General features: G+C 39.9%; 2 protein-coding genes and 1 long non-coding RNA gene across 4 annotated transcripts; 2 read left to right on the top strand and 1 right to left on the bottom strand.

The window, feature by feature from the left end:
- The first annotated feature begins 1 nt into the window (after position 1).
- Positions 2 to 2,009, top strand: ndufb5 (NADH:ubiquinone oxidoreductase subunit B5). The gene is made up of 6 exons (XM_049721943.1): positions 2 to 191; positions 586 to 671; positions 957 to 1,023; positions 1,102 to 1,163; positions 1,541 to 1,647; positions 1,797 to 2,009. Exons 1-6 carry the CDS (start codon positions 17 to 19, stop codon positions 1,915 to 1,917), a joined length of 618 nt encoding a protein of 205 aa, XP_049577900.1. The 5' UTR covers positions 2 to 16; the 3' UTR covers positions 1,918 to 2,009.
- LOC125969964 (uncharacterized) lies at positions 1,829 to 3,899 on the bottom strand. Its single transcript, XR_007481873.2, has 2 exons — positions 3,814 to 3,899; positions 1,829 to 2,606 (listed from the first exon to the last, which is right to left on the bottom strand). It is a non-coding gene; the product is annotated as an uncharacterized lncRNA (long non-coding RNA).
- usp13 (ubiquitin specific peptidase 13) lies at positions 2,603 to 19,528 on the top strand. Of its 2 annotated transcripts, none has more exons than XM_049721505.2 (21): positions 2,603 to 2,961; positions 4,346 to 4,471; positions 5,676 to 5,736; positions 7,255 to 7,376; positions 7,913 to 8,055; positions 8,475 to 8,659; positions 9,087 to 9,184; positions 9,266 to 9,456; positions 9,585 to 9,656; positions 9,938 to 10,031; positions 10,847 to 10,972; positions 11,124 to 11,277; positions 11,508 to 11,682; positions 11,758 to 11,846; positions 12,576 to 12,698; positions 14,120 to 14,143; positions 14,461 to 14,604; positions 16,662 to 16,834; positions 17,851 to 18,040; positions 18,231 to 18,315; positions 18,703 to 19,528. In XM_049721505.2, exons 1-21 carry the CDS (start codon positions 2,851 to 2,853, stop codon positions 18,797 to 18,799), a joined length of 2,583 nt encoding a protein of 860 aa, XP_049577462.1. In that variant the 5' UTR covers positions 2,603 to 2,850; the 3' UTR covers positions 18,800 to 19,528. The 2 variants fall into 2 exon arrangements, with proteins under 2 accessions (XP_049577462.1, XP_049577454.1); XM_049721497.2 differs by having other exon boundaries at positions 9,938 to 10,043.
- Positions 19,529 to 20,790: the final 1,262 nt, after the last annotated feature.

The following is a 20,790-nucleotide window of genomic DNA, read 5'->3' as shown; positions in this document are numbered from 1 at the left end:
TGGCGGTTCTCGCTTCATGCCGACCAACAGCCAATCACAGCTCGTTTTGTTGGGTCGCCATCCCACAGTAGCCATGGTGGGAATGAGTCTACTCAGGTCTGCTGCTGCTATCGCAGCCAGACTGAGTCCACTGAAATCTGGAAATGCGGCGACAAATTTACTCGCTCGAACAATACCGCGGACAGATAAGGGTAGGTGACACTACGACTGAGTCTACCGTAGGAATTTTGTAAGAGAAAATTGAAGTTCCTTCTTGTGACCTTGCTAAAGGTTTTGTTAGCATGCTAATGATAGCTCGCTGATACAGTTTGCATTGCAGGAAATATGAACACTTAATCAACTACATATTTATTATTTACGTAAATGCACCTGAAACCTTTCTGTGGCCTTAAATGATGACATGATATGTCGAAGTTTTCTAAATCTGTAAAACTGCACCAATTACATTACAAAAAATACCTCTTAAAAAAAAAACTAAACAAATCAAAATTTCAAACATTGTTGGAGCTCACTTTACTATTCCCCCCACATCCACTCATCAATTTTCTAAAGTTCCTACATTACTTAAACTATTGTGTTTTTTAGTGGCTGTCCGTTGGGGAGGTCATGGCAAGAACCTGTTCGTCATCAAACCAACTGAATTCTATGACAAGAGATTTCTACGTCTGTTGGTGAGTCTAGAGGAGGCATTTTATCCTTTTTAAAAAAAAAAAAAAAAAAAAAAAAATTAAAACACTTTACAGGATCATTAATAATAGGTCCCTGGCATTTTTGCACCAAAATACACACAGGGTAAATAATCTCAGTACGTAGTAAGTTTGCAAATGTTCAGTTACCATGATGACCAAAGCGAAGCTAGAACATGCAACGAAGTGTTTAATGTTGATAAAATGGGAACTTTTAAATTCATACTTATACTAAAGACAACAACGGACTCTTTCTGCTTTTCCACCCAGCGTTTCTACATCCTGCTGACTGGTATTCCAGTGGCTATCATTATCACATCAGTGAATCTCTTCATCGGTGAGTGAGTGATCCAACACCTTGAATTCAGCTCAACTTTGATTCTGAACTTCAATTATGCGTCCTCTTGTTGTGAAGGTGAAGCGGAGCTGGTGGAAACCCCTGAGGGTTATGAACCTGAGTACTGGGAATACTACAAGGTATGTATCTGCTTCCCCGACATAATCAATCATATTGATCAACATTTTTTTTACTAAATATTTGAATCAGAGATCCAAATTAATCAGAATGAAAATCAGTTATTAATATTACTACCACAAGATGGCACCAAAGCCCACTAAGTAGAAAAGCAAATATCCTTGCTTTATTTCAAAATCAAATAATCTCTATATCCTTTATGTTTAAGGTTAGTGTAAGATGAGTATGATATGATGATAACATATTCTTGCATGAATATATTAATGTTTAGATGCCAATTATATGTAGATTTTTGCTATTTGTGACAGCGCCGTGACTGTTAATCATTAAATTATTACAAGAGAAAGCTGCAATAATCCATTCAATCAAAATTTTGCAGCACCCCATCACTAGGTGGATTGCTCGGAATGTGTATGACTCTCCGGTGAAGGACTATGAAAAAATGATGGCTCTAATCCAAATAGAAAAAGAGAAGGCAGACATGAGGTAAGTGGAAGCACTATTTTGTCTTTTACTGTTTCTCAATATTTTGCTCTTTTGAAAGTAGCTATTTGTCTTTTTTTTTTTATCCCATGAATTTTCACTGTATTGTCAATGACTGTTCATTGGGTGAATATTCTGTCTGTGGTCAATAGGCTGGCACAGCTTGAGGTGCGCAAACACATGAGAGCGAGAGGTGATGGCCCCTGGTACCAGATGGAGACCCTCAATAAGGATCTCATCGACTCCAGTCCCAAGGCAACACCCGATAACTGAACCAGACTGTTGTCAGTACACTGTGCTGATCTGGTCCACTATTTGTACATTTTTTTCCCCCACTTCACGCTTAAATAAAATATCTATGTGTACCTTTTGTGTGTTAAAATGGTTTCATTATAGCTTCATTGATTTATGAGGACTAAAACCACATCTGGGCCAAAACAAGATTTCTCGTCATCATGCCGAGATTTAAAGTCATCATGATGAGAGCAACTATTGATTATAGTGACTATTGAACGTTCCCCTATGTTTACAACAATGACATTTTGCATTCCAAATCATTCAATGCCTTGTTTAGAAACACATTGGAATTTAAACATGACAAATGTCATAAACCACAGACGTAAAACCGGTTGAGATTGAGAAATTGAGCGATAATCCTGTCCATCTATTGTTGTAATAACACGGATGGCCACTACGGGGCAGGGTCGAGCTGCATGAATTTATCGGCGTACAAAACAGTATTACCTTTATTTATGTCGTTTGCAAAATATTGTTTTTAGTAGATTGATTTATAGTTTACACAGATGGAGTGATAGTGTTTTTATCCTTGCACCGTGTAAATCGCATCCTTCCAGGGTTGGTGGTCACGCGGTGTCGTAGTAAGCGTGGGCGTCTGCACGAATCACCTCCAGACGTGGGAGTGGCTCCTGTGCAGAAATGTTCCCACGCGATGCTATGTCACGCTGGAAAACAAACATACGTTGAAGCCTCCGTGTCTTTAGCATATAATTCCGCCTCCTATATGATTTTGGTCATTTACAGTATCAGCATCACGCCCCCGCCGCCGCTGTTCTCTTTCACCCTCTCTCCAATGGCCGGAGGAATGTAGTCTTGGTTGGCCACTTTAAAAATAGCACATCTCGCCTCTGAGAGCGCGCGGCTCCGGTGGCTGCCCTGCACTGTGCTGCGAGGAGTGGGGATGCCAACATGGCTACAGACCTCGGCGAATTGCTGGTCCCCTACATGCCTACCATCAGAGTGCCCAAGACCGGAGACAGAGTATTCAAAAGCGAGTGCGCCTTCTCCTTCGACTCCCCGGTAGGTGTGCGCTTTATTCCGTGGGGAGGTAAAGGTGAACCTGGAACGTATTTATTATTGAAGCTAAATGGATGTTTACATGTGAGGAGATGAAGACAGGTGAATGGATCCGGAGGGGTTTTCCTTGTCTTTGTCAGGCCGCACATGAGCGCATCAGGCCCCGTTGCGGACTGGTGCAATCTAGCCGCACCTGCTTAGTTGCCGTTTTAGTTGAGATTCATCAATTTGATCTAAATTGTATTCAATTAAACAGCAACCTAATCTGAAGTTAAGGTGTATCACGCAAATTTGTTATTGGTGAAAAACACTTGTAGGCCATCAATATAAAACAGCCATATATATTTTTTTTTAAGTATGGAGGTATTTGTGCGCTTTTATCACGTGATTACATATTCTACCAATTTTGTGGAACAACTTCAATATCTCTAGTCAAATGTTGGGTAAAGGCCAACCTGTATCGATCAGTGTTATGATGATACTGAAATTGATAGCTCACGATGAGACTGATGGATACAGATGAGGTTCTCATCTGTATAATGTAAAACCTGTGGCCCTTGCATAGAGCCTTGGGGAACACTACCGGTAGCTATCGCCTCAGTTTACAACATTCAGATTCTGCAAAAATGACCTGTTACTTGAATTTCTCAGAAGGAGCCACAGTCTTCCAATGAATTTGGTACAAAACACTTCCAAAGCCGTAAATATAAAATAATGTAATGCAAAGGAAACCGGTAAGTAAATGAGCATGCCTTTTTGTGCCGTATGACAGGGTATTCCATTCTTAAACTCCAGACAAGACTGAACATCCTTTTTATTTTTTCCCAATAATTTTCAATGAGCGTAGAGTACTACCTGTCCTCCGAAAAAACATCCTTGACGACAACACGTTCAAAGCTCGCTCAACTGTTTTTAAAGGTGACTCAGCTGTCTGGAGTTCATCATGTTAGCTCGAGGATGGCTTTATTTTTAGCCTTGCGCTGTTCAAGCTCATATGTCACTTTAGGCCACTTAAAGGTTTATCACACTGGTCCTTTACTTGTTTCACATTTGGGATATTTTGGAGTTTTTTTTTTTTTTTGATTGGAGAAAACAGTATGAGGATAAATGACGGTGTTTTAAAAACATACTTGAATATGAGTGACAGCTAATTGTAGACTTGTCTACAGGGATATGATATGTATTTCTATATATTTTAAAGTTGAATGATTTTATATTTTATGCATCCACAAGACTGAGAGAAACATGAGAGATTTACACACTTCTATAAATTAAATTATTTTCCCCCACCGTCAAGCAAGAAAATGTAGTCAAATAATTTTGTCTGCTGATGTCTCATTACTTTTTCCCTCCTTTTGTGTGTTTGTGTGTGAATGTGAATGTGCAGGAATCTGAGGGAGGCCTGTATGTGTGCATGAACACATTCCTGGGCTTTGGACGAGAACACGTGGAGAGACACTATCGCAAAACAGGCCAGAGTGTTTACATGCACCTCAAGCGACACATCAAGGAAGTGAGTATATTCCTTGTGAGTCAAAGGTCATCCAAATTTCTGCTGTCCATACGACCCTTTTGTCACTGCTTCATCAATATAATGTTGATAAAAAAAAAAACAAAGCAAATGGTGGTTGTTTTTAAAGTGCTTTATAAATACAGTTGAGTTGACTTAAGATGCTCATTAGTGAAGTATTGCATATTTTTATAATTTAGCATTGTTTTGCTATCTCAACCTAGATTAACTCAAAAGTTACAGTAGTTGAAAATTAAATGTTAATGAAGATGAAATGGTGAGTGGAGAATGTTTAATTTTAGTTGGGCGATTTTTATTTTATTTTATTGCATATTATAAATATGTTACATTTGACCTGAAAGGTCACTGACTTCATAGAGTCCAATGTTGAATTCTGGGATCGTTGATGTTGCATGTGTTAATAATTGTAAAAATCTAATTGCTCTTATTGGCCTTGGACCCAAACTGAACCTTCTCATCCCGTGTTTCTCTTGACGAGTCTATAGTGGGCACCAGGGGTCTAAGCTTCCGCTGTTTTTTCTCACTGGCTCTAATTGCTCCCAGATAAGCTGTGCTTTGTAAAGAGCTGCTATTTTCATGCCTGGATGTGGAAACAGAAACAGCTGTTCACATTCTGCAGGCTCCCATGTCTGCTTTTTTTTTTTCTCCTCTCATGATTACTTTTTTTGTCACAAGTGTGTCAGCATTCTCTTGGTTTGTTTGTGTCCATCCTGTTTAATGAACCGACCAACACGTTAACATGTCTTGGCCTGATGTAAAACAAACTGGTGCCTCTTTTAATTCACGCATTGAGGGTCAGACCTATGCAACCAATAAAACAAAACAACTGTGGACCACCTATATTCAAAAACAATGGGCCTGCCTGTCATTGTGCACAGGAGGAAATGGAGTTGAATAAAAAAAATAAAAATGAATAAAGTTCGAGAGGAAAATATATAAGAAAGAACAGGACATCTAATGTCTATTATTTCTATATTAGTAAGAGTGTTTGACCATTTTTTTATGCATGGCATAGGGGTTTTCCCCTAAGCTTGTAAACTGACCTCACCCCCGGACAGGCCAGCATCTATTTCCAACTACAAAGTAACAGTGTCAAAATCTAAGATCTTTAGCAAACAATACTACCTCACATGTTGATTTAATGAAGTGTGTGATATAATAGTTATTTGTTCTTTTCCCCCCTCAGAAATCCACAGGAGCTGCAGGAGGTGCAATTCCCAGGCGACGGAATGGAAAAGTATTTTTAGGTAAGTTGTATTTGTGTTACAAGCTTTGCTTGAGGAATCTCGGTCGTTAGGTCATGAAGCACAACATCAACACAACTCGGAATTTATAATTATTCAACCAGCTTTGATATATCAGAGCACTGCAATATCATCAATGTCACCGTTACTCATTATGAACTGATGAGCATTTCCTTTCATTCCATATACAGAAATATGAAATGATGATTTAAGAGAGAAAGATAATTTAAAGATCTTTAGTTAACCAATTGAAGGATTCCTTCACACTGAGTAATTTAACTGACCTGATGAGTGGTTTTCATATCTGCTTCATAGTCAAGAGGTTCTGGGTTTGAATCTAGGCTCCGGCCTTCCTGTGTGTAGCTCTGTGTGGCTCCGTGTTTTGCAGATAGTTTGGCTTCACCTTTCATTCCAAAAACAAAAATGTTAATTTTATTATTATTATTATTATTATTATTATTATTAAATGATCAAATATGTGATCAATTTACTAAAATACAACAGCAGGATATGTACTGTATGTTAACAGTCTATGGTTAATTTTTGTACATTATTATTATTATTATTATTACTATTATTATTATTAAATGATCAAATATGTCATCAATTTACTAAAATACAACAGCAGGTTATGTACTGTATGTTTACAGTCTATGGTTAATTTTTTGTATATTATTATTATTATTTATTATTATTATTATTATTAAATGATCAAATATGTGATCTATTTACTAAAATACAACAGCAGGTTATGTACTGTATGTTTACAGTCCATGGTATCATAGCTGAAAATATTTTTGTTCCACCACACATTTGCTATAATTTCAGTGGTCTGATCAGAAGTGCCAGTGAAGTCATTGTTTGTCGCTGAAGGCGTGAGATATTTGCCCTAATCAGACTCCTCCTCTCCCTCTCGCATTCTAAATATAGGCCGTTTATGTGAGGTTAGTAACTGTTCTAAATCAAAGTGCCACATGCGCAGCCATTGCTAAAGGGTAGTAGGTTTACAGTGGGGCCGCCTCGTGTCTCTTGCTAGTTCTTCAGCTGCCGCCACCTGTCAACCCACCCTTCCTCCCCCTCGAGGCTGACACACTTCTATTGCCGCTATGACGTTGCTTGGCAAAGACCCTGAGTCTAGCCCCCCCTCATCCTCTCCGCTGGAGGAGGAATTCCTTCCATTCAGCCCAAAGGCCTCGATGTTGACTGACATCTTAAGTTCTTGTACGCTCATCAGCGCCCTCACAAATAGTCATTCTTTGCTCATCCTCCTTTAAGTATTAATGTTGTCATCCAGTTTATTTACGTATGTATGGTAATGACCTGCCCCATACCAGTCCTCTGAGCCAATCCATCCTTTTGTTGCTTCTCTGAGAAGTTTCCATGATCTCGTTGGCCATGAGTCATTACACAACTTTAGGCTGCTCTGTGGTGAAAGGTGAAAATGTTAAGAACAAAATCACTGTATGATTTAAAGGGTGACTAAAGCAGATTGACTGAACATTTGCTTCCTCCTTTTTGAAGATTTAGAGCTAAACCGGGATTTTAACGGTGAGGACTATGAGTACGAGGACGAGGCCAAGCTTGTAATATTTCCAGACCACTTTGAGATCGCCTTACCAAATATTGAGGAGTTACCCGCTCTGGTCAGTGAGTTTGGTGTGTTTTGCATGCATGTCAACAAGAAGGGTGCACTCAGTAGATACCCCCCCCCCTCCCCACACTCACACACACATACTCATCGAGTGTCCATTCTAAAATGTACACACTGTTATTGTATTACAATCTTTATAGGCTGCCTTGTGTGGCACATACTCTTGGTGGCCATAATATTTGGTACACCCGCTCTGTGCTTACGCATCCAATACAAGCGTAGTAGAAAGAATTTTGCCTTTGCAGATTTCATTTTAAATGTTTTGAATGACGGCTTTTAAAAAGGTGTACCACAAGGTCTGTTTTGTTTCTTTTCATGCATGGTAAATAAATTATGATTTCCCTTTAATTTGAATGTCTTGCATGTTTTGGTTCTTGGTCCAAATCATTTGTTTTTGCTGCTTTTATCCTTCAAGACATCTTTTTTTTGTGTGCTTTCATGTTTTGCTATTTCTCACTGGAGCAAAATCTCAAAATGAAAAATCAGCTGATGTGTGACTGGGCGTCACCTCTCTTCCGATCCATCCAGGTAACCATCGCCTGTGATGCAGTGCTCAATGCGCCGTCAGCCTACAAAAAACAAGAGCCAGAATCCTGGGAGGAGGAGATCCAAGTATCCAGACACGCCAGAATCCTCAGACAGCTGGACAACGGAGTCAGAATCCCCCCCAGGTAGGACAACCATCAAGTCACATTGAGGGACTGATGGGATCTTCTCGATCTTCATTTGAGCCCTCATATTTTCCAAAATGTTGCCTTTTTTCTTTTTTTTTTTTTTATCGGGAAGAATATAAGTATCGTGAATCAGAATTGACGTTTCATGAAGCCCCACCTGAGAAGTAAATGAAGAAGTTTGGCTATGATGAAGGTCTCAATAGAGTGCTACTAAAGTCATGACATGGTTGTTTATTCCAAGATGAAAATGTGAATTTTAGAAAATGGAAGGATGGATGGATAGATATTGATGTACTTTTCTGCCAGTTTGAATTTACAGAGGGCTTTTATTCGCAAGTTTTTTTTTTTAACAACCATGTCTCCGCTTAATTAAATGGCAACACAACAGTGACCGTATTGTTGTTCCCTGCTGGCAGTGGCTGGAAGTGTCAGAAGTGCGAGATGAGAGAGAACCTGTGGCTGAACCTGACGGATGGCACCATTCTCTGCGGGAAGTGGTTCTTTGATGGCAGCGGTGGGAACGGCCACGCTCTGGACCACTACAAAGAGACCAAACACCCGCTGGCTGTCAAACTGGACACCATCACCCCAGATGGAGCAGGTTTGATCTCTCATCCAATCCAGAAGAAAGCTTGTCTGTCATCTCGTGTGAAGCAAACCGTTTTTAATGTCTATTAGGTGAATGTTTGTTAAACGTTTTACATCAAGGTCTAGCTAAAAAATTATTAAGCGCTCGTAAAGTAACACCATCATGACCATCATTAAAATACAGTCGTGCAGTAGGACCAAGTGTTCATTGAAAATGATTCATATTTAAAAAGTGCATTATACTATTTTACCCCATTCAAAAGTGGGTAACTTTTTTCATTGTCTGAAAAAAAAAAAAGAAAGAAAAATCCCACCAATTTACTCTTCTGTAATGCAGCACTGACACAGAATGGCAGAGATGAAATCAATTTTGTATTTTATTTGATGTTGTACGAGTTTGGAAATTCCACCATCTTGACTAAGAAAACTCCTGGTTTCAGATGTTTATTCGTTTGAGGAAGAGGAAGCCGTGTTAGACCCACAATTATCGGATCACCTCTCCCACTTTGGAATAGACATGCTACAGATGCAAAAAAAAGTAAGTCATGGTTGTGATACACGTCACATTTTGTCCGCATTTGAAAAGTCCTGAAATGTGGTGCCTTCACTGCCCCCTCAGACAGAGAATGGCCACCACACAGACAATAATGCCCGGCCACGCGTCAGCGAGTGGGAAGTGATCCAAGAGTCGGGCATGAAACTGAAAGCGGTGTACGGTTCCGGTTACACGGGCATCAAAAACCTCGGCAACAGCTGCTACCTTAGCACAGTCCTGCAGGTTCTCTTCAGCATCCCAGACTTCCAGAGGATGTGAGTTGCCTCCAAACAAGAAGTGTGTTATTGTTGTGGATTCTTCAAAGTCGAACACAATCCAGACACTGGCCCAAGTTGTTTCGTTGAAATTAGAAATGGTATTTATCATATATTTGGGTCTATAGGTATGTTGGGAACCTTCAGAGGATATTTGACTATTCACCTCTCGACCCCACACAGGACTTTGCCACACAAATGTAAGTGACTGCAGTTTTTTTAGAATTAACAGGATGGATAAATCAAAAATTGAAATGAAAAACAAATACATTGCAAAACTCTAATATTAGGCTCATCAAATTGAAGCCGTTGGATGCATTCAAATACAAAACGGGGGCGTGACACTGGTTAAATTGAGTTCAGATGTTATATACCACAATTAAACACAAATTGATTTTCTGACAAGTGAAGACATCATGTAAAAATAGAACAAAGAGTAATTTTATGCTGTTCTATTTTGAACTGTGTTTTTGTCCAACAGGGCTAAAGTGGGCCATGGGCTCCTCTCAGGCCAATACTCCAAACCACCCATGAAATCTGAACTCATTGAACAGGTGATGAAAGAAGAATACAAGGTATTAAACCGGGTATGTTCAGCTCCACAACTAGCATACTACTAGCCAATGTCAGCCAACAAAGCAGCAAAACACTTTGACAGAAATGCTATGTAAGATATGTGTCAACGAGTCTCTTTAGCAATTCATGCAGTTTAATTTTTGCCACACAAAGATGGACAAACGATTTCATGCTTTTAAGAATGTGCTGGGACTGTCTTTCTCTCGCTCTGAAAATAGCTGTTGGCCACCATGCCACATTTGCAGCTCCAAGCGCTTCTGTAGACAGCTGTCACGGTTCCACTTGCACCTTATTTTATTTTGCTTTATTTATTTTGTTTTTTTTTGTTTCTGTCATTGCGCTGTTCCTTCTCTTTCTACTTGCTAGCTCCCTGCTTCCATTGTGTCCTCTTTTGACATGGAAGACAAAGTTGAGCCAGTACTGTGTCGTAGAAACACTTTTAGAACACTTGTTACAAGTGTTTTTAACAATCTTTCCACTTTTGCACACTTATTATTTTACCTTATCTTTCCAAACACATTTTTCTTGGCTGTCAGAATGTGAAAAAACATTTAATCATTATAAAAGCCAGTGAGCCGGGAAGTGAATTTGAATTTGAAGTGAATTTCGGCATTGGCCATTCAAATGTAAAATTACTATTCATCTTTTTTTTGAACATCTTTTGAACATCACTTCTGCCAGTTAGCACTTCTCTTATTAATGTGATTGCTCATTTCAAATGACCCCCATTTCTGAGCGCAACCAATCAGGATTGGCGTGTGGTCTTGTTCAGTCACTGCGTCTAAATGCTGATTTTTTTTTTTTTTTCTTCCAGCACCAACAGAAAGGCATCTCCCCCCGGATGCTGAAGTCTCTGGTTAGCCGGGGACATCCAGAGTTTTCCTCCAACAGGCAACAAGACGCACAAGAATTCTTCCTGCATATGATCAACTTGGTGGAGGTGAGTTGCATTTAATCTCCGCGTTAACCTATTGCTGATAAATACTCTCAAGATCAAAACAGACCTTCCCTGTAGTAATTCATAATTATCAGTAGTGAAGTTAATAAACTGAAAGACATGAACGCCATTGTCACCAACTGTATATCTGCAGAGAAACAGCACGAGCTCAGAGAATCCAAGCGATGCCTTCCGTTTCCTGATGGAGGAGCGAGTCCAGTGCTGCCAGTCACGCCGGGTTCGATACACTCAGCGGGTGGACTACTGCATCCAGCTGCCAGCCCCCGTCGAGGCCGCAACCAATCGAGGTAAATTCTAGATTCATAGGGCCCAGAATTAAAGTATTACATTGGTGTCTTTAGATCCAATGTTTAATTTGTTCCACTACCATGCTCATAACTCAAAATACTCACGCCTGTTGGTATTGTCAAATTACCTGTCTATGGGTGTTGCTGCAACCTTTTTGTTCCGATATCAGTATTTACAGTATTATCAGACAGTTTTAAAGCTGCTAAAATTTTTCTTTTGGTACTACCAGAGGAGCTGTTGGCATACGAGGCCAAGCGGAGGGAAGCCGAGGAGAACATGCGAGCCCCCCCTGAGCCGGTGAGGGCTCGCATCCCTTTCACCGCCTGCCTGCAGGCCTTCACTGAGCCTGAGAACGTGCCAGACTTCTGGAGTTCGGCGCTGCAGGCAAAGTCAGCCGGAGTCAAGTAAGCTACCGGCGTAATATTTCTATCTTCGATTTAATATGCTTTAATTTCCTGTCATTTTTCCCCCCCCCCAAGAACATCCCGCTTTGCCTCATTTCCCGAATATCTGGCAGTCCAAATAAAGAAGTTCACATTTGGAGTTGACTGGGTGCCCAAGAAACTAGGTAACTGTTTGAAGGTTTATTTGTTCACACTAACGTATTTAGGACCAGATTTGCATGAGGATGAACTTTCACTGAAGTCTTAAGGACTTACCGTTGTGTACAATAGCAATGTTCTAATGCGGTGATTCCTTGCGAGTGGGTAAAGTTAGATATGTGTGCTGTGGAAAATTAATCATTTTCACCCATTTGGTCTGAAAAATGTTTTATTTACTCCAAACAATTTATCTATGTCCTGCCAGTGACAGGCCGAACAATTAAATGCATTGTGTAAATCGTCCAACAGAGGGCAGCACTAAGCTATGAGTCTGCACATCATACTGAGGAATTGAGGAGATACTTAGATATTTGGTTCGATTTAAGAATATAAGAAATATGTAACATCAGAAAAACAAGATGCGCTTATGGTTAGCATATTAAGTCAAAAAGTTCCTTTATGGACTTGGAATGTTGTTCTTGTGCTTGTGTGGGTTTTTTCTTCAGGTAATCTGGTTTACTCCCACATCCCCAAAATATTTTAGGTTCATTTGAGACTCTAAATTGTCCATAAATTGGTGGGAAAGTGAGAAAATGCAAAGTCTATCTATGTCACAGGGTCGACTCTGCCTCTCACCAAAAGTCAGCTAATCAACAAAAGCAGTCTAACATTTTTAAAAAAATCACCTGTATTTACCATTATCAACAAGAAAGATGGTTTTATTTATAATTAAAACAATTCAACTTTGTGTGTAGATTTGGGCATTGACGTACCAGACTTCCTGGATCTGAGCCGTCTGAGGGCCACAGGGCTGCAATCAGGTGAAGAGGAGCTTCCTGACCTCATGCCGCCCATTGTGCTGCCTGAAGACACCAGAGGTATTCAAATACACATATTGTATACATTATGTTTGATGCCACTACTCTTCTTGAATTTGATAAACGATTAGTCATCAATTAATCGATTGCACATCTTGTGAGAACATCAAGTTTCGTTGGCGTTTTAAGGCTTATTTTCAGAGGAAATTTTGGTTGACCTCGTTCCACTATGGAGGTTCTATTGTGTTTTCGCATCACTTGCAATAATCTGCTCAAAGGCATAGTTGCTGTTGCCTGCTGTATGATTAGATTTTTTTGGGGCAAAATATTTGCGCACTGTCGGTTTCCAGATTGACGCTGCTTTATCTGCTTGCAAACGTGCCCCCGATGCTTTCCACGGGTTGTGATTTTAATAACGGTATTGTTCCTGGAGTCGCTCGAAAAGTTCAGCCACATCTCCCGCTCAACGTCCAAATAAATATTTTAGAAGGCACAGCGTGTTGAGAATGTTCTCACTCGCTGAACACTATCTCCAAGAAGGAGCAGTGAAAACGTGCAGCAGCTTGTCTTTTGTGTACAAAATCATATGCTGCACAAGTTTGCGTTCATGTTTTGTTTGACAGCAACACATTCATTTAAAAGGACCAAATCATAAAAAAAACTGCAATATAATTTTTTATTCTATTTTATTCTGAACTGACATACCAAATAGTGCTTGTCAAATAGTGAGCCCACTACTTGGCTTATTTCATTTATTTAGTTCTGTACAAATCAACCTTTCATAAAGATACCCCACAAAATGATGCACTCCTTTTGGAGCTTCACTCTCTCTCTTTTTCCACAGAATTTTGTTAATGTGGTTTGAGCAATGAGACAAGAAATAGTTTAGAGAGAACAAAATGTTCTTTTTCAGCACTTTGGCTGACTTATTTAATCCCCATTTGTATGATGACTTATGTCTGCTGCAAATGATCCACTGGCCCCATTGTCCTCATGCTGGCACGAGCAGTGATTAATCATGTTGACCCTACTGTCTCTCCCGCTCCCCGAGACTTTCGCGCCTCATTGAGCGCAAATGTTTGCCTTATAACCTGTTTTATACACATTTCTTCCTGGTAATGGCCAATTAAAACTAGCAGTGAGGTGAAGTATTTTTTTTCTATATTTTCCCAATAATAAATGTATTAATGTAATAAGACAAAAGTTACTGCAGGTGATCACATCGATGTCAGTGAAGAAGGGCAAACTTGATGTTTTTGACTTTATTGTTTTCATTGTATTGTCCTAAATCAATCTCAGCATTAGAATATTAATGGTAGCTAGTTAATTAGGCTGTGATAGTAGCATTGCAAGCTGTGCAGCATTGTTTTCATATTCATTTATTCAAGCCATGTATTTGTAATCACTTGATCAACAAAGGCATGCAAGCGCATACGTATACGGAAACGGTGTGTGATTCATCCTTTTCCCCTCTGTTCCAGATAACTCCATGAGCTCCTTAGATTGTGAGTAAATTGCCTCGCCTCTCATTAACACGAACACACAATGAGCCAAAGCACTGAGCATGCATGCCTGAGCAAGTGCACAACACTTTTGTTTTTTTGTTTGCGTACGTGCTCCATGATGGATCGTTGCGCGCTGAAGAAACATCCCCGGGGCTCATTGTCTTCCGGTCTTTTTGCTTAATGAGGCCCAAAGAGAGAGAGAGAGTGAGCGAAAGAGAGAGAGGCCGGTTGCTATGACGCCAGCAACTGTGAATGAGCAACCGTATGTGTGTGTGTGTTGTAAGTTATTGATGGCGGCACTCCGTTGTGTCCCTTAGCTCCGGAAATAGATGAGGCAGCAGTAATGCAGCTGGCAGAGATGGGCTTCCCGCTAGAAGCCTGCAGAAAGGCCGTCTACTATACTGGCAACATGGGTCCCGAGATGGCTTTCAACTGGATCATAGCCCATATGGAGGAGCCTGGTAAGAATCTTGGTTATTGCACTCAAAGTGGTGAATAATTGCAAACATGAAGCTCTGCAAAATTTCAACAAGACAAACTTTGTGTAGTACAATTGTGATCACTTTACTCAAAAATGTTAGTCATTTTAAAAAGTACATTTCGAAAAGCAATCATTTTTGGACCCAATTAATCAAAATTAGATCATTTCCTACGACCTTGCAAGAACAGCAAACTCCCATCTGTGCATTTTGTCAGACTTTCATTCATTTGAATTTAAATGAAGTGACACCAGAGGTTACATATCATAATTTCATAGCCTTTCTATAGCCAGTAAATGTCAAAGTTGCTCTTTTTTTGGGGGTGGGGGGGAAAGTGTCACCACAGTTCTGCCAAAAGCACTTGTGCTGCAACTGTGTCAGCTCTTCCACCTCCTCCAGAATTCAGGCGTGAGGAAGAAACACACAGAGACAAGGCACGTTTATTGGTATGGGGCCTTTTAAACTCAAAGGTAATTCAAAGTGAGAGACGAGTCAAATCTTCGCCGGATCAGGACAGCTTTTGTGTACTCTGCTTGTTTATCGGGGCGTGTGTGTCCGTGACAACACCATCAAGTCTGTCAGTGCTTTTGCAGCCGTGATGTTCCTGCGAGGCCTGAAGTTAAGTCACTTTTATTACCTTTGGTGCAGGGTAAAAGGCCTCAAGAGTGTGCAGAAATGAGAACAGCCTCTTGCTTTTAAAGTTGAAAGGAAAGCGATGCAAAATGGTCTGCTTAAAGACTAAACAATGTCATTGGAGGTGGTGTAATATATTTGGGGATAATTTGCGGGTTTAAGATGCGACTGTGGCCAGGTTGACCCGTTTTCAACTATCTTGTATTTTCAATTGTTTTGGAGAAATCAACAAATAACAAACTACTCTTGTTACGCCTCTTTCTGCTCTGCAGTCCAGACACAGCTAAAATTAGTGCTGTGTCATTTTGCGGGGGTATTTTTACGGCAGACATCAATTTTAAGTACAGAACTATAAAAGAAGTGCCAATGTTTGCGTCATTCCTGGCTTCCTTCAATCTCAATTGCCTACAAAAAGTAATGAGCGGAGAAGCCCCAAGGTACTTTGAGTGGAGCTTGGTAATCTTTTCAACCAAAACAAGTTTTGGCGATTGAATCACACGGGAATCGTTCGTAATGACAAAATAATAATGACAAAAATGATTGCAGATTTGGAAAGTATTTGTCCTTATCTTTAATCAGACGCATTACTCTATAAAAACTTGACTTAGTTACTATTCATCACTATGACCTATTGCTACTAAAAATTAAATTATGAAGGTATTTTTGACCATTATTTCATTCTATGAGGATATATTGACAAAATCAATGGAACATCCTCATCAAAATCTATGATTTGATGCAGATTTGTATTTTTTTTTGCCAAGCCAAAAACCCGGCTACCATGTGTACATTGTAATCAATGCTGTGAAATATGCACGTTAAGGCAGAAGGGTTTCATCAGAAGTTGAGTGGAAACGAGCAGTTTAACAGCCATTTAACTACTCTTGCAAACATGAGCCATTTATTTATTCACCTCTTACGTTTTCTGGCAGCTCGACAACACGTTGAGTGGCTACGGAAAGCAAGCGAAACAGGGAGATAAAGGCATTAGCGGGTAGATAAGGAGTTTGCCTTTTTCTTTTATGGCAGCAAGATTAATGAAGGCTGTTTATGGCCCTTCGTAATTACAGTTGCAGTGTCCTTGCTGAAGGGCCACTTCACTTTGATTTTAGTCTTGTGCACAAATGCCACATACATAAAGAAAGAAATAATTCACTTTTGCGTTTGAAGATGCTTTATTTACAAGTTCATTAATGTACACACTGTACTGAAGTATTCGGACTCTATATTGTGCTACCATGCTTCCTTTATATTGCATTTATTTGTTTTTGCTAATTTGCATATTTTTTAAATGATCATTTTTGATGGGGTTTTACACTATCTTGACTTACGAGTGTCTCCCAACTTGACTTAAGCCGTGAACCCTACTTGTGCTCACCAAATCATCGACTTCTCATTTTCTCCAGACTTTGCCGAGCCTCTCACGTTGCCCTCCATGTTGGGTCAGGACCCTTTCAGCAGTGCAGATAGTCCCATGGGCGCCACCCCGCTGGACAACTCTCCCCCCGAGGAGAGCATTGCCATCCTCACTTCAATGGGCTTCCCTCGCTCTCACACCATCCAGGCGCTCAAAGCCACGGTCAGTCAGGTGTCCACTTTCACATGCAAATGCAATCTAATTTTCTCATTTAAAAGTACTACTTGGCACCAACTTGTGACAAGGGATTATGTTGAAGTGAATTGAGGAGCTTTAGCCAGTGCTTTGCTACCATCTTGTGGTATCTATGGCGGTAATGAACATTTTTGGAGGCGCACCAATTACTTGCAGCAGGCCAACTGGCTCGAGGATGTCATATTTTTTTGGCAGTATGTCAAACTCATTTCAAATGGGGTTTAAAAATATACAGTATGCGTGTGTTATTAGAAGCTATTAGCGAGCAGGCTAACAAATAAGTTGATTTAAGCAGGACAAGAAATAGAGTGTTACCTTTAAAGCGTTCGACTTTGGAGGTTCTTCTATAATAATAATAATAATAGTAGTGGGGTTGTTATTAAAGCACGGAAATAGAGCCAAAGCATACTGGACTTGTTTGGCTTCTTGCGCTCCCAGTATGAGCGCACAAATAAACACATATTGCTTTTAATTAATGTGAAGCTGGAGGGGGGCTCTCGCCACTGAGGTTATTATTAGCCCTAAATAAGGAGGAGGTACTTTTTTTTCTTTTTTTTCTTCCCTCAGCCTCAATGACCTGACTAAGCCATCTAACACTTCTCCCTCATGCACTTCGTGGATGCACATCTCCAGGAATCATGGGTCTATTTTGGATCCCTTAAAAACACCCTCATGAGTGCCACTGCAAATATTTAGAGTGGGTCCATTTTGTAAGGGGTCTACCTGAAAATGGGTGGAAGAAACCCATTTCATTTGATCATGCCTTTGATGATAACGCCTTAGAATGTTAATGCTTAGTATTGTGGTTTGAGTTTACACTGCTGAGAAATTGCACGCCATCATAATGTGATATTCGAGTTTGATAACATATATTGAGCTAAAATTGTACAATTAGATGTCAGTGATTAGCATGCCTCCTTTACATGTTAAAAAAAAGTAAGTAGAGGTATTTTAAATGTATTATTTGTGTTTTTATTTTGAAGAATAACAACCTTGAAAGAGCGCTGGACTGGATCTTCACCCACCCAGAGGAGGAGGAGAGCGACGCCCTTTCCAACATGGCTGACACGGAGCCCAATGACAACGCTTTCTCCAATGCAAACTCACACAGCGACTCCACATTGTCTCCAGACAGGGACACGTCGGGACCACGTGTCAAAGACGGACCGGGACGTGAGTCGATGACTTTCTTTGGTCTCCATTCATTTTGTATGAAAAATATTTTGCACACGTCTGGAATTAGCTAAATATACCTTCGCATTCATATTATGGAGTATACCAAGTGAACTAATGGAAGTAGTTGTGTGTGCCTTTGCTTTTTGCTTCCATTTATTGCAATGCGTGTCAAATTTTCTCACCTCAGGTTATGAGCTCTTCGCCGTCATCAGTCACATGGGAGCATCCACAATGTCTGGACACTATGTTTGTCACATTAAAAAAGAAGGCCGGTAAGTTCAGAGATCATACAGTTTTTCAAATATATTTGTAGTTATTATTTTATTTGGATTTACTTTTCAAAATAAGACCCTATCCGTTTTTTTTTTACCAGTCTTCTACGGCTAATGGCTTTGCAATTATTTGAAACTCTTATTTCTTAACTTATAATAATTTATTATCGCTCTTTGCTATCTGATCAAAATAATGAAAGGAGACTTTAATGCTCACAATCTGGATTTTATCTACAAGACTCCGCTTCAGAGGTAACGATTCACTGTGTTTGGAAAAGGTTAACCAATCGTTGAGGCACAACAAAGTTCCATCTGTGACGAAAAAAAAAAAAATAGTCCACCTAAGATATTGTCATAATATGATGACACGTATCCCTCTCTCCCCAGGTGGGTGATCTACAACGACCACAAAGTGTGTTTATCAGAAAGGCCTCCAAAAGACTTGGGCTACATCTACTTTTACCATCGACTATCAAGCAGTTAAGGTGATCATCCATCATCTCCCTTTAAACCAATGAACCACAATCATCCACCTGGGAGAATGGCTCCCAACAGTACCCACAACCTCAGTGGTAACCATGGAACCACCACCTCACACCATCTACCCGCCTTAACCATGAGGTCAGTGAGGAGCAACTCTGTTCACAAAGGGAAAGTCATGTGCTCTTATACTAGCGTTTTGTTCTGTTGAGTTTCAATGTGCTTGTTGTTGTCTACAGTCACAACAGAGGGACATGTGCAATGTTTGGTGCCCAAAACGCAATGCAACATCTCATCCCACTGGTACCTCTGCTTTCAGATAATGTCAGTATTTTCCAAAAGGTACATTTTGTATATGTAAAGATACTGCCAGAGCTTTAACGTCAACACGTTTTGAGATGTCAAAAATGTGCAATTAGATCATTTCTTTAGTTTATTTCGGAATCGGAATATACAGTGTATTTTTTCCCCCGACTTTGAAATTGATATATATTCAGACACTGGACAAAGAATTCCTTCTTTGTAGATTTATAATAGCTCAACGCTAACCCAATTTAATTTGCTATTGTATCACGTTTAGTAACAAAAACTCAGCACTGTAAGAGTTTTCAAAATTGAAGTATTTTTCACCACTGAAAGCACTTTTTTGTAACAAAAATATTTTGCACCCCAAACACAAGCAGAGTCGGAAGTGAATGTAAAATAAAATATCAGCTCCAGTCCAAGAGAGAAACTATAAGTGATGTTGAGCTCCTTGCAACGCCACTTTAGGTCCTTTGTAACGGATTAAGCCAATGCCACTGCAGTACACAAAAAAGATATTTGATTCATCTATGCATATCATCATCAGTGTTTATGTCGAAAGACATATGCAGTACAACCAAACCTACTGGATTGTATAGACCTGAATGTAAAAATTCAAACAATAACTCAAAACATCTGTTGGCTTTAATACGCTCAAGGTAAGACTCGAAAAGATTGGACGCCCTATACCAAAACGGTTTGTAATTACCTATTGATGCCACAAGGTGGCAGCAAAGCATGATTCATGTAAAAAAAAAAACTCCTCAACTAACTCCGATGGTAATTTTCCAGGCTGAACCATGATTATGTGGGGGTTCACTATACACCGACCGTATTTCCTCCGCTTGAGTTTGACTTTCCGATTTTCCAGGAATTTGTGGGGGAGCATACAGTCATTTTTTTTCTCACCGTTTTTTTCAAGATTTTGCAAGATTTGTTAAAAAAAAAAGTGTTGTCCTTGGCCCCCTCAAGGAAAGTGTCTCATCCTTAAAGCGAGTTCTGCTGATTTTTAGCCTCCAGTCATATTCAAAACTTGATATTCATATTTCCCAAGAGGAAAGCCAATTATCACAATATCAGTCAGTATAGCATCTCAGGTTACTGACATCTCTCCTTCAGGGCCAATATAAGATTTCAGCAGTGCTTCCCTTCAATAAAGCCGTGCCTACAAAGTCCATGAGCAAGTTTAAATGCAGTCCATCTCAACGTAAAAATCTGGGTAATTCCCCCGGCAGTGAGGAACTGATCAAGCATCTCTATGCAAGTCTGGCATTTCCCACTCACTGTGTCATATGGTTGGTTGTCACGTGGATCAGTGGCCGCCCGGTGACGTCATCTCCAAGGTGTCGAGTGATGAATGTCTTCTTAGCTTCTGTCGTCATGTAATATTCTGTTAATCTCCAAGCAGCCGATTATGTTAACGTGCGTGTACATTCTGTCTGAGCTTTCCCTTCCAGCTGTTGTTCAAAATAGGGTTTAGTTCATCTCCACTGTTAGCATGTGCACTAATCATTTTAGTTATTTGCATTGTAAGATTATACTTTACTGGGCTTTCTTTTCATGTAACTAAATGTTCAAGTGGTTCTCTGTTGCCTTTTTTTTGGAAACAGATTTGTGCCAATTCAGTTTTCCTTAAGAGATTGTTTTACCTTGACTTTTGAAATGTATGCATTTATCCAGATATGGCTTAGC

The sequence above is a fragment of the Syngnathus scovelli genome, chromosome 10, assembly GCF_024217435.2.
Source record: "Syngnathus scovelli strain Florida chromosome 10, RoL_Ssco_1.2, whole genome shotgun sequence".
NCBI classification, from domain to species: Eukaryota; Metazoa; Chordata; class Actinopteri; order Syngnathiformes; family Syngnathidae; genus Syngnathus; species Syngnathus scovelli.
Note: the sequence above shows the minus strand (reverse complement) of the source record. Positions and strands in the feature narration are given on the sequence as shown.